The sequence below is a fragment of the Ursus arctos genome, unplaced genomic scaffold (assembly GCF_023065955.2).
Source record: "Ursus arctos isolate Adak ecotype North America unplaced genomic scaffold, UrsArc2.0 scaffold_34, whole genome shotgun sequence".
NCBI classification, from domain to species: Eukaryota; Metazoa; Chordata; class Mammalia; order Carnivora; family Ursidae; genus Ursus; species Ursus arctos.
This window is the reverse complement of record NW_026623030.1, coordinates 23,696,964-23,713,202: the sequence shown is the minus strand read 5'-3', so window position 1 is coordinate 23,713,202 and position 16,239 is coordinate 23,696,964. Positions and strand designations below refer to the sequence as shown.

The following is a 16,239-nucleotide window of genomic DNA, read 5'->3' as shown; positions in this document are numbered from 1 at the left end:
CAAGTGGCCATAACATGTTTCGGCTTATCCATTCCCCCCACGAACATTTAGGAAGGTTGTTTCCAGGCTTTTACTATTATCAGAAAAAGCGTGCGTGGTGAGTCACATCAGAAATGGTGGTCATCTGGCTGAAAGTTCTGAATTGTCTGTGAGAACCCCTGCAGCATGGAAATACTAAACTGAAGGGGACTGGAAATCCACCCAGTACAAGAGGACTTCGAACTTTTAATTACTTTGGCCCCTGACTCCCCTCTGGACTCTTGATTCCCTTTTGGCTCCTTGGCAGGGTCAGCGAGACATCCCCTAGGTACCTTTTGGGTCAGGACTGGGTTGCGAAACCGTCTAAGGTCGGCGGGTCAGGCAGCCTTTGAGGTCTCCTCTCTCCCTCCCCCTGCAGTGCCGTTACCCAGCTGGGGGACTAAACAGACTCTTAAGGCTCCAGCAAAGGAGGGCCCCCAAAGGGGTAGAATGTTTGTGAAGATGATGTATTCCACAAAAAGCATCTAAGTAGTCTTGGGGAAAAGCCAGAACTTCATTGGGTTTCGTGTAGTTTGGAACATCCGGGTGGAGTGGGGGGTGGGAAAGGAACACCGTTGCCCAGCCTTCAGGGCGGGCACTTAGCAGCGGTCAGTGGGGAGGCGGGTGAGTAAAGGGGTTTCCCCGAATGGGTGGCGACCCGAAATCCAGGCCGCATCCACCGCCCGGCGCCCGGTACAGAGGGAGCAGCCCGGGACGGAAGCCGGGCCGCTAGGCGGGGCCCCGGCTGTCCCGCGGGCTTGGGGAACTTTCCGCGACTCAGCCGCCGCCCTGCAGTCCCCGCGTTTGGCCAAACAAAGCGAGCGAAGCCGGCGCGTCCGGCCTGCCCGAGGGTGCCGCAGCCGCCGCGGGGAGAACCGGGGCAGGTGCGCGCCGCGGGCGGGGGCAAAGTTGCCGCGCAGCATCCCGCGCTCCGGCGCCCGCCGGGTCTCTCCCCTTCTCGCGGGTCGGCGGCCTCCTCCGACCGCTCCCGGCCCCGCCTCACTTCCCCTCGCCTCCGCCTCCTCCCCTTTCTTCTCCTTTCCCCCCCACCCCCGCCTCGCCGCTACTTTCGTCTCCGCCGGCTACCGCCTCCCCTCCCTCCCCGGCGCGGGGCCGAGCCGGCGGGGGCGCGCCGAGGGCGGCTCCGCGCCCGGGTTTCTAGCGACCGCGGCCAATCCCCGCGCAGCCCGCGGCGGCGTCACGCCCCAGCCGAGACCGGGCGGCTCCTCCCGCCCCCCGCGCGCCCGCCGGGGCCGCGGAGAGGAGCGCGCGACCGCGCCGAGCCGAGCGGAGCCGAGACGGGGGCGCAGAGCGCGGGAGGCGGCGACGGCGGCGCGGAGCCCAGGTGAGCTGACTGGAGCGGGGCCGAGGGCCGGGGACGCAGCGCCGCAGCCCCGGGCGCCCTCGCCCTCTCGGGGCGGGGGACCGCTGCCGGGATTGCAGACAAAGCCCTGAGGCCGGCCCCAGGTTCCCTCCACCGAGGGGACCCCACGTGCGCCGCCCCACGCTCCGCCACGTGGGGGACCCGGTCCCCCGGCGCCCCTTCCCCCGCGTTCTCGGAGCGCCTGGGGCCTTGGGGTGGCCTCCGTGGCTGGGCCGCGCCCGGCCCGGGGGGTGGCGGGGGCGGTCCCGGAGTTTGGAACCGATGTCACCCGGGCCGGGGCAGTCAAGGATCTTGGAGGCGGCCTAGGCCCACCTTCTCGCGTATGACAGGTGGGGAAAGCTCCCGAGTGCAGGAAAGGAGGAGGCCACTGGACTCTGAGCACCTCACCCCCGCACCCCGCTTGTCTTGGGGGCAAACCCGGGCCCCGGTGTGTTGGACCAACACCAGGGGGCAGGACCCTGGATCAGCAGTTGCGGGGCTTGGGGACCTTTGCCTCTCCTATTTGGCCCTCTGCCTCCGCCCTCTGGAACCTCGCTGGCTGGTCTTTTTGACCTAAATTTACCTCCGGTCCGCAGCACTCAGTGAGTGTAGAGAGGTGCCGTCACCGGCACCCTCTGCTTGACTCTTGGGGATGCGGGGAGTCTGGGCCCAGCCCCGTTAAGCATTAGGTCTTGGTGCCTAGAATGCCACCCTATCTAGCCTCGAGCTCTTCCTGGCTCCCCCCACTCTCTGCACTGCCCAGTTTGGGAAGCGGGGTGTTTTCACAGCTCTGCCAGCCGCCCTGCTGCTCTCACTTGGCCCTGGGGAGGTTGCACTTTAGCCTCTCCTGTCTCCCTCAGAAGGTTGGGGCGGAGGGATGCCGTTGGGGAGGGGGCGGGGAACTCAGTGCCCTCAGTAAGAGAGAGGCTCGCCCGCCTGGGGTGGGACGTGGAGGGTCCACTTCCTTAAAGGTAACTTTAACCTTCCCCAATGTGCAAGTCCCTACAGTCCTAGAGATAGAAACTTCATGTACCCTAGAGTGGTACTGTCATTTACCACACCCCCTCTCCTAGCTCTGCCCCCAGGGGAGGAGAGGATAGCTCTCTGTCCCCATAGGCTCCCACGTTCTCAGGGGGAGGTAGGGCAGCAACAAGGGGAGGGCTTTGGGGGAGTGAGCCCCCTCCTCCCAAACCACCCCACAAAAACATGCAAGTTAAGAATAAACGGTGTTCATGCTATGCAAATGCAGCTTTGAGGTGAGCCCTGGCACCTCCTTCCAGATTGCTCATCATAAACCCTTCCTATATAGAAAGCAGCTATTCCTAGTGAGAGCACAGTGAATTTTTGTAGTAAAAAGTAGTAGCCATCATTTGATGAGCCCCCAAACACTGTGCTATGTGTTGATTATCTCATTTAATGCCTACCAACATCCTAGAGGCAGAGATTTTTATTCCCATAGTAGAGATAAGGAGGTCAAGGGTGGAAACAATCCTGCAGTGTTGCTAGGAATTAGTCTCCTTCTATAGAGGGATCAGAGAGGTGAAGCAGCTCGCCCAGGGTCACACAGCCAACACAGGCATGTCAGGCCCTTGATCCTGTGCACTTTACCACCTCTCCTAGAGCAGGGTGCCTTGCAAGGCTGCCCTCAGCTTTTTGAGGGGCCCAGAATTGTTTACTCAGCCAGTTTAAGAGGACACAGATCTAAGCAGGCATGGTACTGATGCTGTTGACTTGTCTTTGCTCCCAGGTTGTTAGTGGGCTAGTAGCCAAACATATTCACCAATAACTCTGCAGTAACTCGTCAGGGGCAGTCCCACCTTCCTGGCAAGCGTTTGGAAAAGTGTCTGGTGACTTTTGGTTGTCAAAGCGATGCTAAGCACTTCTGGCTTCGGTGGGCAGGAGCCAAGGATGCCAAATGTCCGGCAAGCAGGCCAGATCCATGTCAGGCATGAAGAATTGTCCTGCCCTGAATGCCAGGAATGCCCCTGTTGAAAAACACCAGGAGGCATCAGTTTGCTGGAATTGAAGGGAGCAGAGGGCGGTGGAGTTCTGGAGAAATCTCTTGGCTGGTATGAATCCAGGAGGCTCCCAGAAAGAGGTGTCCTTTGTGCTCAGCCTTGAGTGATGGGCTTAGGAAAGAAAAAAAAAAAAAGGAGATTGGCTGGGAGTAGGAGGGGAAGGGTCTGACCTACCAGGGGGAACTTTCTGCAGTAACCCAGAGTTCCCTCCTTGAGAACCTCAACCTGGATCCAAGATGGGCTGCTGGGTGGGGAGACACCTCTCTCAAGAGGAACTGGGTGGGGCAGGCCAAGCCTATTTTCAAGGCATTTTGGCTCAGATTTTAACGTGGGTTTCAGAGTCATCCTCATCCCATTATGAGCTCATTTAATAGAAGGGCTCAGAGAGGCAAAGTACTATAACTTGGTTAGGGTCGCTCGCAACCTTCCTCTCAGCATGCCACCTTCTGGTAGCTGTGGGAAGCAGAGAGTTCTCATTTCCTTTCCTTTCCTGGAGATTTGGGGCAAATGCTATTTCAGATTGTCTTTTGGGTCAGAGGGCCTTGTGTTGCTATTTTTCCCTGGATGTTTTGCTCTCCCAGTTAGCTCCTCCCCTTTGGGTTACAGGACCTGGGCATGGGGTTCAGGCACGCCTGGCTCCAGGGTGCTGCCTTGGCCTTCTCCCTCATTTCTGTGCCTTCTTTCTTGGAAGTGAAGGAAATTGCTTTCCACTTTTGGAATGGCCTTTTCTTCTTTCAGATTGTGCTTGTTCCCTTATTGACCTGTTAATATGTGACCTTTCGTGTCTGGCTTCTCTTTCTTGGAGCATAAATGTTTCCAAGGTTCATCCATGCTGTAGAATGTATCAGAGCTTCTCTTCTATGGCTTAGTATTCCCTTGTATGGATAGACCCATTTTGTTTATCCATTCATCAGTTGGTGGACACTGGGTTGTTTCCACCAGGAGGGTTTCTTAAGGCCACTTTATGCATTCCTCTGCCTCCTCAGTGCCCAGTTAATAAGCCTTTGGGCATAAGACATTATTTTGTCACTCTGTTTGCAGAGAGAAGGTGGTGGAAGGAAGGATCTCTGAAATCAGTTGGGGAACAGTTCCCAGGAGCAGGTTTTCAGGACTCCCTCCATCTCAGCCCCTGCCGCTCCGCCGCAAGAATCCTGTTTCCTTCCAAAGCCCAGTGCCTCTAGGGTCCGTGCACAGGTGTGACATGTGTGATTTTTCAGGGAGAGTGTGGATTTCATTCGGTTCCATTTCTTCAGTCATGATGATCTATTAAATGTAGGTCCTCCTGTCATCTTTTGGCATGTATTTTGTGAGACTTCCTCCAGGTAAGTAAATCCACAATGTAGAGAAAGCCTCCCCAGACAGATGGAGCCCTAACCCTGTGGCCTGGCGTGGAGTCAGCGCAGTCTCCCCACAGCTTAGCTAGAAATGCCTACCACGGAGGAAGTCAGAAGTCTAGCAAACACCGAGCTGGGAGGAAGCCCAGAAAAGAGCAGCCCCTCAGCCCCTTCTGTTTGACAGCTGAGTAGGTGGGATGCAGAGAGGAGGGGAGAACAGGGTCTTCGGGAGCATTTACTGTGAGCAGACTTTCATATAGAAGATGGACTCCACAGCTACCTTCCAGGTAGGCCACAGTGGCTCCATTTTACAGATGAGAAAATCAAGGCCCAGGCCCCTGGGACTGTCTAGTATCCTGGCATACCTTCTAATCCTGAGCTCTCTGGTCTCCCTCGGCCTCCATATGTTGGCAGATGACGCCCATTTTCTTATAGAATAGAATCCCTCTTCTCCAGGAGGGTAGGGTTTTGCTGTCTGAAAAAATGATTTTAGGTGATTATTTTTTTCTTTCTTCCCTTCCTATTTCAAAGGAGTTGAGTGCTGTTGCTTATGGGGAGGACCTCTGGCTTTGGCATTCCCTGCCGGGGGAAAGTTCATGACCGAAATGGGGAAGGAGTGATTTCAGCTGCTCGTGTTTTCTGTTTCTGTCGTGTTGGTAGTTATGCTGCTGAACTTTTTTCTTCAATTATGAAACATTTTAAGCATAGAGAAAAGCCAAGTTTTGTTTTGTTTTTTTGACTGGCTCATGTTTTTTGGAAGGCCGGATGGAAACAGGGCAGAACTAGGCACTGTGTTTCTCTTAGCACTGGCTCTGGAACCCTGACGATATGTCACTAAACTGGACCCACACTTTTTGGGGGACTGGTGACAAGCCCCGTCCTGGGAGCTGAGGGACACTGGGATGTGGTCCCCGTCCCCGCAGAGCTCCCACGTGAATGGTCTGTGAACTCTTGGGGAGTGCTTTGGAAAAGATAAACAATTCTAGAATTTTCCCCTTTGAAAAGGAGAGAAAGAAAATTCCAAGAGTCTGTTGTACCCCCACCCCCACCCCATCCTGAAAGCTGCTGAGCAACTATTTTTATGTTGTCTCTTTTTATCCCATTTGCTTCTGTAAATAGTTGAGAGATGGCAGTTGCAGAGATAAAAATGTTAATCCCAACCTGGAGAGGAGAGGGGATGGTCCCGCAAGGAGATGCCCCTCTGCCCTCCCTTGGGCCTAGGCCAAGGTCTGGCCCCACTGCCCACAGGGGTGAGAGGTAGGAGGTGAGTGGATGGGGGAAGGGGCATCTGGCTGGTGTCTGAGATAAGCCTCTGCTGGAGAAGTTTAAATGGGGAACCAGTGGTTTGGGTGGGGGCGGGGTATGGAAGGAAGAACACCTCCCTCATGGGTTTTTACAAGTGCATTAGGATTTTGCTTTGGAAGCTTCTGGATGGAAAGAGATTTTATTTAGATTCATCTCAGATGGTTCTCCCAGTTTCTGTGTCCAGGTGTGGGGGGTTGGTCCCCCAGAGGCAGAGCAAGCTCCCAGCTCCTCCTTGCCCCTGGCTGGGGTTGCTTTGTGCTGGAAGACTGCGGAGGGAGGGAACTGGATTTAGCATCACCTCCAAACTGCAGAGAAGAGGGCGGGTGAAGGGCCGTGGGTGGGCAAGGCAGGGGTGCCTGTGGATTCGAGGCTGGCCCCCTCTACCTCTGACTTGTCAGGCTGCAGAGTGTTGGAGTCCGAGTTATTTCTTTCACTTGTTTCAATTGTTATTTCTTTTCCAGTTGTTTCCCTGCCTCTTCCTTTGGTTCAGTGAAAGATTGAGTGGGAGAGGGGGAAAGAAGTAAGATGGTTCCTACCTCCCCTTCCAGATAGCCCCCACACCTGCTCCACACCCACCCACTCACACTTCCTCCTCTTGAAGGCAGGGGCCATGGGGCACACCTGGCTTTAGATGTTTGGCTGCATGAATGGGGGGGCTCTCCATACTTCCTTACTGACCCAACAATATCCTCCAAGGAAGACACCTGCGCTTCATGCTCTGTCTGTGCCCTGGCCCCCAGGGGGTCAGGACCCCTGGTTCTCATCCTGGCCTACCCCCGGACCTGCTGGGGTCCCTTGCGGAGGTCACCTCACCTCCCTGGGTCTCAGTGACTCCATCTGCAGCCCTGCGCCAGCAATGAAAGCCTCGGGCGTGTGCACTGATTCTTCTGACACATGTAAGCTAGGACGTGAAGTTCTATGCACACTTTGATTTATAGCTTGTGAAAAGTGATGCATGTGGACAAGACTTAGAGGGGAAGATGAAAAGAGTAACTAACGTTAGCATGGAGGGATTAGAGATAAAAATGTTTGTTTTGGTATAAATTCAAGCCAGTTGAGGGGTTTGAACTTGCTAGCCGTGGAAGTGCTTTCTTGGCAACAGCCCATGTTCAGGGAGCATGTGCTGTGTGCAGGAGAAGGGACGCGCTCTTGATCACCGTGTCCCACCTCTCCAGGAGCCTTTGGTTTACACCTGTGCTTTCTCAAAGCGCTGTGTGATTGTGGGCAAGTCACTGGGACTCTCTGCCTCAGTTTCCTCACCAGTGAAATAAGCATGGTGAGCATACCTGACGCATGAAGTTGTTCTGACAGTTAAATGAGATGATACATGCGAAGTGCTCAGAATAGTGCCTGGCACTTGGCAAGAGCTCCAGAGGGCTGGCTGCCATCTAATGCCACCATGGCCACTGCTACACTGATGCATTTCTTGTATTGAAGGTGCTGGTCTCTCTTTCCTTCACTCTGTCCTGTTCATTGGCCTTTCCTTTCCCCATTCTTGATTTTTTTTTTCTTTAAGATGAAAGAGGGAAAAAAAAATGACTTTGGAAGTTCTGGTTTCTGCCTGACTATCAAGGTGAGGGCTGTCTGGGTTACCAGGGGACCTGCAGCTGCCTGGCAGTTTGGCCTGGTTGAGAGCCTTATGGTGTAGGAAACTGTTGATCTGGCAGGGAGCTTAGTGGGAGAAGCTTTTCTGTCATTCAGCTCTGTGTCTTCTGTCAGTCAGGACCCTTGGCTGTAAGTGACAAAAACCAATCACAGACTAACTTAAGCAAAAAATGGGCTCATGTAGTTAAAAGCTTCTGGTGTATATGGGCTTCAGGCGTGGCTGGATCCAGGTACTGAAACAGTGTCTCTGGCTTCAGTTCTTCTCTGTTGCCTCCCTTCTCCCTCTGTCGACTTCATTCTAAGGCAGGGTTCTTCCCAGCCCCTGATAACTCTAGAAATACATCCTTATTGCTCCAAGTTTCACAGAAAGATACATTCTCAATACTTCTGCCAAATCCTAGAATGAGACTTGGTGGTCTGACTTGAGTCATACACCTACTCTTGAATCAGATCTCTTGACCAGAGCAATTCATGCCTCATTGGCCAGGCTTAAGTCATATGGGAATCCCTGAAGTTGATGGTACAGACAGCTTTGTGGAGTCACCTCTCACAAGAAAGAATGATTTCCTAAATGTAAATCAAGCTGCTGTTATTAGACTAAAGGAACATAGATTCTAAGCCAACTAAAGAAAACTTCTGAGCAGCCTTGGGATGAGTGATATAAACAACAGCCTCTAGCCAATATTTACTGAGTGCCAGCAGTGTTCTGGAAAGTTCTAGGTCCTGGAGTTGATCAGTAAACAAGAAAGGCAAAGCCACGTCTGTCACAAGTTAAGTCAGGCTAATGTCTGCACTCCCAAATCCTATGCATTTCTTTTCTGACCACCCTAAGACCCCATGTCTTCATACGCCCCTCTCAAGCAGGTTGAGGTCTTAGGAAGTCAGAGGAATGAGCTGTATGCTTCCCTTCGTTAGAGATTTTGCTCAGCCTGGACTTTATTTAGGATGCAATACATGGACATTTCAAGACTGTACTTGTAATTTTTAGCCCCTTCTCGAAAAACTCAGACCAATTTTAGCTTTTCCTGGAACCACTGCTTAACTTGGGGCAAATCAGTAAATCTTCCTGAACATTCATTTTCTCGCTGGTGAATTGAAATGGCTGGAGCCGGTGACCCCCGATGTGTGCGCTATTTAGCACTCAAGTCTGATGCATCTCCAAGCAGGGCCCGTAGGGGTGAGATAGGACAGGAGCTGTGGATAAAGGGGGCGGACGTGTGACCTGCACTCAGCCTGTCCTCAGTGTTGGGGAGGCAAGGGGGGGCAGTGAGGACTGTGGCACGCGGGCAGCTGTATCTCCTGTCCAAAGCCACAGTGAGCTGCTGCTGGGAGAGAATACGGACCCAGTGCTGTTGGGGTGTCTGGTGCTTCAAGAGACTCTGGAAATTTTGCCTTTTATCTGAAATTTCCCGGCTTTGAGATGTTGACACCTCATTCAACTAGTTTAAGACACAGGGTAGGCCAAGCAAAATATGTTGGTGGCCAGTTGTCACCTGAGAGTCACCATTTGCCACCCTTTTGCTCTAGGGACTGTGATGGGGACGGGGTCTGTGCACACTAAGCTGAAACCGGCATTATCCCTCCTGCCGTCTGACAAGGGGGGGCATTTGTCTCTGGGGAGACAGTCCGTTTCTGTGCCTCCAAGCTAAAGAGCGCTCGAGGAGGGACAGTCGTAAGGGTTGGTGTCACTGAATTGATAAGATTGTTTGGCTGGGCCAAGGCAGGAATCTGGAGTGTTCCTGCTGGCATCAAACCTTAGCATGGTGTGGGCCAGTCCTGCCGAGCTCCCCAGGTCTCCCGCTCCTGTGCTGGGAAACACCTCTGAATCTGTGGCCGCCGAGGCAGTGGCTTCTCTGGGTGGGCGGAGCTGTGTTAGTTTGCTAGGGCTGCTGTGACCACATACCACAAACTGGGGGTCTTCAACGACAGAACTGTTTGTCCCACAGTCGTGGGGGCCAGAAGCCCTTGATTAGGCGCTGGGAGGGAGACTCTGTTCCATCTTTCCCGGCTTCTGCTGGCTTGCCGGCAAGCTTTGGCCCTCCTTGGCTCGACAGGGCCTCACCAGATCTTGGCTTCCATGTTCTCATGTGTTCTTCCCTGTGAGGGTCTGTCTCTGGGTCCAGATTTTCCCGTTTTTGTAAGGACACCAGTCATATTCGAGTAGGACCCACCCTAGTGACCTCATTTTAACTTGATCACTTCTGTAAAGACCCTGTCTTCCAAATCAGGTTACATTCTCGGGTTCCAGGTTTACGACCCCAGCATATCTTTTTTTGGGGGGGAGGCACAATTCAATCTATAACAGGTGCCTAGTGGGGTCCCTGGGACTCTGCCCTGGGTTGCTTTTTGTGTTCTCCATCAACTTCCTACAAAGCTCTTGTGCTTCAGCCCCTCCAGCTTCCTTTCCACACATCCTCCGTGCCCTCACGCTCACACGCCTCCAGTCTGGGGAGCAGGGAGTGGTGCTTCTTTCTGTTCCTTCCACTCTCCCACGTCTTTCCTGCCTTGGGGCCTTCTCAGAAGTTCACTCCTCCTGGAACAAGTTCCTGCCCCCTCAGCACCTACTCACCCTGTAGGTCTCAGCCTAAATATAATTTCCTCAAGTGAGGCCTTCCTTGACCTGCCCCCCATTCCGATCTAAAGTGGGTCCCTTTGTTCTCTCTCTCTTTTTAAAAAAGATTTATTTATTTATTTTAGAGAGAGAGAGTATGAGCAGGGAGACGGGCAGAGGGAGAGGGAGAGAGAATCTTCGAGCAGAGTCCCCACTGAGCACGGAGCCTGATGTGGGGCTCAGTCCCAGGACCCTGAGATCATGAACTGGGTCAAAATCAAGACTTGGCTGCTTAACCAACTGAGCCACATTCCCCCTATCTTCTCTTTTATCTTGTCCTGGTTTCTCCTCATTTGTACTTAATAGAGTCATTCGTGTACCTACTTTTTTTTTTTTTTAAGATTTTATTTATTTTTTTATTTTAGAGAGAGGGAGAGAGCAAGAGAGAGAGAGAGAGAGAGCATATGTGAGCATAAGCAGGGAGAGGGACAAAATGAGAGGGAAAGAATCTCAAGCAGGCTCTACACTGAGCACAGAGCCGTTGAAGGGTTCGATCGCACGACCCTGAGCTTATGACCCGAACGGAAACCAAGAGTCAGACGCTCAACTGACTAAGCCACCCAGGTACCCTGTGTACCGACTTTTAAGAAATCACATCTGTTTTGTTTATCCGCCGCATAGTAGGTCCTCAGCAGTTACTTGAAAGAACAAATGGGTGAGTGAATTTCCTTTAGGACCTCCCTGGGTCTCAGTTTCCCCACATAAGAGAGGATGTGTCTGGCCAAGCCTGTTATCCCAGGGAGGACATCGTCCCTGGCCTTGGCAGCGTCCTCACCGCTATCTGGGGCTCCTTTGTTATCCCATGGTGCCCGGGCCCTCAGGGAACCCCTTGCAGAGTGTGTCTCGGGTTGGGGCATGTCCCTGGCATACATGCTGGCTACTTGCTGGCTGGGCTCCTATGGTGTCTCTGCATTTGGTAAGCAGGCACAGGTTGGAAACAGCCCCCAGGAAATGGGAACGTGCTTCCTAGAGGTCTGTGCCACTTGGCTTCCTGGCAGAGGAAGGAGCGCTTCCCTTCATCCTGGCCCGGAGCCTGGTCCATCTGCTTCAGGAAGGGTCTGGTTGCTGTGCTGAGCCAGCCAGTGAGAGGTGGGGGAGCTTGGGGCTGCCAGCCCTGGGGGGGTGGGGAAGCCTTCAGGGGCAGAGAGAGGACACAGGTTTCAGGCAGGAGGCTCTGGGTAGAGGGCTCTTGGCATTTTGTCAAACCCAAGCAGTTTTGCAGAAAGGGCCTCCCCACCCCCCAATGGCCTGCTTAGCTGGCCTTGCCTTGCAAAGGCCTGTGGGGATCAAATGACACAGGCGGAATGGTTAGCCATACTTGGTGCACGGTAAGGGCTCGGTTGGTTTTTAGCTATTGCTGTTGTTATGCAAACCATTGTCTTTGTATGATTTTTTTTCCTCCTGGGCAGAGTGTTGATAGGTTTCATCAGATTCTTATGGAGACCTTGTAGGGTCAATCAGAACCCTGGCTTGGACTCTGTAGGGGTTAGTGGGGGAAGATCGCCCTCCTCAGGCTGAATGGCCGGCTTGCCTGTCAGGCCTCACTGGAACCAGGGGCTCCAAGTGGTCTCAAGGCACCGAGGTCTGGGCCCTCTTTCCTGAGACCTGGACACCTTTGCCCCTCCAGCATAGAGGCCTCATCTCCGTCCTGCCTCATCCAGACCTCCTCTCCTGCCTCCTCCAGACCTCAAGGGCCAAGGCCCTGGCCAGATGCCAGCTTGTCAAGGAGACTGATTAAAAGCAGCTTTGCTGGGGGCAGATGGCTTGGTGTCCTTGGCCTGGAGTGAGGATCGATAAGGAATTGTTTTTCTCTTGGCAAGAAAAAAAGTTCTCCATTGACTTTCTCAGGTGCTGCCAGACTAGTTTTCTTTTCAGGAACTCTACGGCCCTGTCAGAGGTGGCTCTGGGAGGGAGGGCAGGCCACTGGAGATGCCCCCCTGCCCTGAGGGTGGCAGTCCCCTCTGGCCAGAGCGATGGAACCCACACGAGAGCAGGTTGGCTGGCTTGGACATCAGTACCTCATAGGGACATTCTGGAACCCAGCCTGGCAGGTAGTAGGCATTCAATAGGTAATTGTTGAAAGAATTAGCTTTTTGAGCATGTAATCGTGTACCGGACACGATACTGCGTGCTTAGCTCATTTAATCCTCATGACTGTTGGGTGACTGCCCATTTTATAGATAAGAAAACTGAGGCTGAGGGAGGCTAAGTCATTTGTATGTGGCCAGTCCAAGCAATGGAGCTTCAAGGGCCCTGCTTTTCCTTTCCTGAGGGATGCTTAACTGACTGAGCCACCCAGGTGCCCCAAAAATAAAATCTTAAAAAAAAAAAAAAAAAAAAGAATTCATGGTAACCAGTGGAAAGTTAGTTCTTCCCACCCTGTCCTCCTACTTCTGCAAACCATTTGTTTTCTCTGGAGGCCACTGTTAACCATTTTCTTTTTTTTTTTTTTTTTTAAAGATTTTATTTATTTATTCGACAGAGATAGAGACAGCCAGCGAGAGAGGGAACACAAGCAGGGGGAGTGGGAGAGGAAGAAGCAGGCTCATAGCGGAGGAGCCTGACGTGGGGCTCGATCCCATAACGCCGGGATCATGCCCTGAGCCGAAGGCAGACGCTTAACCGCTGTGCCACCCAGGCGCCCCAATTTTCTTTTATACCTTTTTGGAAATATGCTGTTGCATATACAATTATTTTCACACGTATGGCCTTTTCCCCCTACGCCAAAACAGCAGCATGCTAATGCTCTGGTTTTTTCCACATAGCAGTGTGTCTTCGAGCTAATTTATATCGGCTGTGTAGAGTCACCGCTTTTAAAATAAATGCATGTTTTTCTCCTGGGATACGTGTACCTAATCTTATTTACTCAGTCCCCTGTGGATGGTCATTTCAAACCACGCTATCAAAATACATCATTTTTTACATGTGTGAGGGTGTCTGTAGGATAAATACTGAGGTGTGGAATTGCTAAGTCAAAGGTATGTGCATTTGGAATTTTGTTAGAAATTGGTGAATTTCCTTTCGTGAGGATGGTAGCAAGTCATACTCCCCGTAGCCTCACCAAAATAGTGCTGTGATGATACTTTTTGTCGTTGCCAATCTGATAGTTGAAAAAGTAGTAATTCCTTATAGTTTTATTATCATTATTTTCTTAATTTTTGTAAAATATACATAACACAAAATTTACCACTTTCACCATTTTTAGATGTACAGCTCACTGGCATTAATGATGTTCACAGTGTTGTTCAACCATCACCATTATCTGTTTCCAGGACTTTTTCATCACTCTAAACTGAACTCTGTACCCCTTAAACAATGACTTCCTGTCCCTCTCTCCTCAGGGGAGAGGTACCCTCTTTCTTCTGTCTGTATAATGTTGTCTATCCTAGGTCCCTCATTGAATTGCAGTCATACAATATTTGCCTTCTCCTATCTGGCTTGTTTCACTTAGCATGTTTTCAGAGTTCATCCATGGTGTAGCATGTGTTGGAACTTTATTCCTTTTTATGGCTGAATAATATTACATTGTATGGATAGAACATATTCATTTATTTATTTGACAGAGAGAGAGACGGTGAGAGAGGAAACACAAACAGGGGGAGTGGGGGAGGGAGAAGCAGGCTTCCTGCCGAGCTGGGAGCTGGATGCGGGGTGATCCCAGGACCCTGGGATCATGACCTGAGCCGAAGGCAGACACTTAACCACTGAGCCACCCAGGCTCCCCAGGATAGAACACATTCTTTTATCCATTCACAGTTGATGGCCACTTGGGTTGTTTCCCCATTTCGACTATGAATAGTGCTGTCAGGAGCAAGGGTGTATATGGATCTGTTTGGATCCCTATTTAATTCTTTTGGGTACATACCTGGGAGGGGAATTGCTGGATCCCATGGTCTTTCTGCAATTAACTTTTTGAGGACCCACCAGACCATTTCACTGTAGTTTTAATTTGCACTTTTCTTACTGTAACTAAGGCTGAGCATCTTGTCACACGATGGGGTTCTTTGTCGCTCTTTTACTGTGAACTCTGTGTTTGTAAATTGTACCTATGTCCGGGCTAGGACACTGCAGTGATTTTGCTAATGCTTTTCCCACTGGTCTTTCCCTCCTCCACAAGAGCAGGGACCCCACCCACTACATTACTGTCCGGATTGCTGGACACAGAAGCTGTTCCGTAATTACCTCTTACGAGACTATCCTAAGAAGGCAAGTGGCATTTCTCTGCCCCTCACCCAACTCCTCCAGGAAGCACTGGCTTTCTGCTCCCATCTGCTCACCTTCCTCTCTATCCCCTCACTGCCACACAGTGTCATCAAGAGATATCCTTTTATTCATTCATAAAATCTCTCTCCTCAGCACCACTGTCTGCCTGGCACCTTCGTGATGGGGGTGATCCGTCTGGAGCCGCCACCATTAGCATCCGTGGATGTACTCCCTGAATCCTTGTGGCACCTGTGACATTTGTCCAGCAGAATTTGTCAAACACATGAACCAAAGGTTAATAATCTGTCCCAGGGATGGAAGAAATTGCCGGTCTAAGGAAGTGTCAACTTTTTTTTTTTTTTTTAATTCGCATAACAGGAACTTCACTTAAAAATGAACACTTCAGTGCCACTTAGTACACTGACGGTTTTGTGCCATCACCACATCTGTTTAATTCCAGGACATGGTCATCACCCCAGGAGACCCTGTACCCATGAGCAAGTCGCTCCATTCTCCCCAACACCTCCTCAGTTCTAGGCAACCGCTAATCTACTTTCCGTTTCTATGGATTTGCCTATTCTAGAAATTTCAAATGAAGAGAGTTATACATGCTATCGTGAATAGTGCTATTCGGGTGTATACCTAGAAACAGAATTGCTGGGTCATGTGGTCATTCTCCATTTAGGTTTTGTGAGGAACTGCCTCAAAAAGTATTTGATGTCTTTTTTTTTTTTCCCTATACTCCTGTTGTGGGGCTTGAACTCATGACCCTGAGATCAAGAGTTGCATGCTCTACCGATGGAGCCAGCCAGGTGCTCAGATGTCAATCTTTTCACTTCCTGTTTGCCTTACACCTGGCAAGCACCAACTAGGGTGCCGAACTAGGAAAACGTTAAATAATAAATATGAAAAAAAAAAAAGTGGTGGTGGTGGGGAAACAGGCAATTCTAGGCCCAAATCCCAGTTTAGCAACAATCGGCTTGGGCTGGAAGTAGCTGCCGCCTCTGTAGGGGGCAGGCGTACCTCTATTTTGGGGTTTTCTCATACTTGGTTCCTACAGAGATGGAGTTTGGAATTCGTCTGTGTGTGGAGGGGCTTTTCAAATAAGGAAATGTGGAGTAGGCTCTTCTGTATAGACTTAAGATCACATCACATCATGTTTTGCAAGATTTTTTCGGGATGTCAGCTGGAGGCGGGAGTGAGGTCCCCGGAGCACCGCGCCCAGGAGCAGCCGGCTTCCCCTGCCCTGCGCGCAGCGGGCGGCTGACCCTTCCTCTCTCCGCAGGTGGCGCTGCTGCCGGATGGGAGTGGCCGGGCACTCGCACCATGTCATCATGCGTCTCTAGCCAGCCCAGCAGCGACCCGGCCGCCCTCCAGGATGAGCTGGGGGGCGGTGGCGGCAGCGGCAGCGAAGGCCAGAAGCCCTGTGAGGCCCTGCAGGGCCTCTCGTCCCTGAGCATCCGCCTGGGCATGGAGTCCTTCATCGTGGTCACCGAGTGTGAGCCGGGCTGCGCGGTGGACCGCGGCCTGGCCCGGGACCGGCCCCTGGAGGCCGATGGCCGAGAGGTGCCCCTCGACGCCTCGGCCTCCGGGCCCCAGGCGCGGCCCCAGCTGTGCAGTCGCAAGCTCTCTCTGCAGGAGCGGTCCCAGCTGGACGCGAACGGACGCTGCGGCCACCCGGCCCTGGCCCACTCTCCCGTGGGCTCCCCGCAGTCCTCGCCGCGGCTGCCCCGGAGGCCCACGGTGGAGTCCCACCACGTCTCCATCACCGGCATGCAGGTG

General features: G+C 52.3%; 1 protein-coding gene across 11 annotated transcripts in view; it reads left to right on the top strand.

Moving 5' to 3' along the window:
* Positions 1-1,258: 1,258 nt before the first annotated feature.
* The window catches only part of CAMKK2 (calcium/calmodulin dependent protein kinase kinase 2), a 45,920-nt gene continuing 30,939 nt past the window's right edge, over positions 1,259-16,239 (top strand). For 9 of the 11 annotated variants that reach the window (XM_026514856.4, XM_026514852.4, XM_048221616.2 and 6 more), the window contains exons 1-2: positions 1,259-1,363; positions 15,743-16,236. In XM_026514856.4, coding sequence (XP_026370641.1) covers positions 15,784-16,236 — 453 coding nt within the window. In that variant the 5' untranslated portion in view covers positions 1,259-1,363; positions 15,743-15,783. Of the gene's footprint in view, positions 1,364-1,586; positions 14,752-15,742; positions 16,237-16,239 lie in introns of those variants that run through there. The other 2 variants (XM_044389853.3, XM_057305823.1) reach the window with 2 other exon arrangements.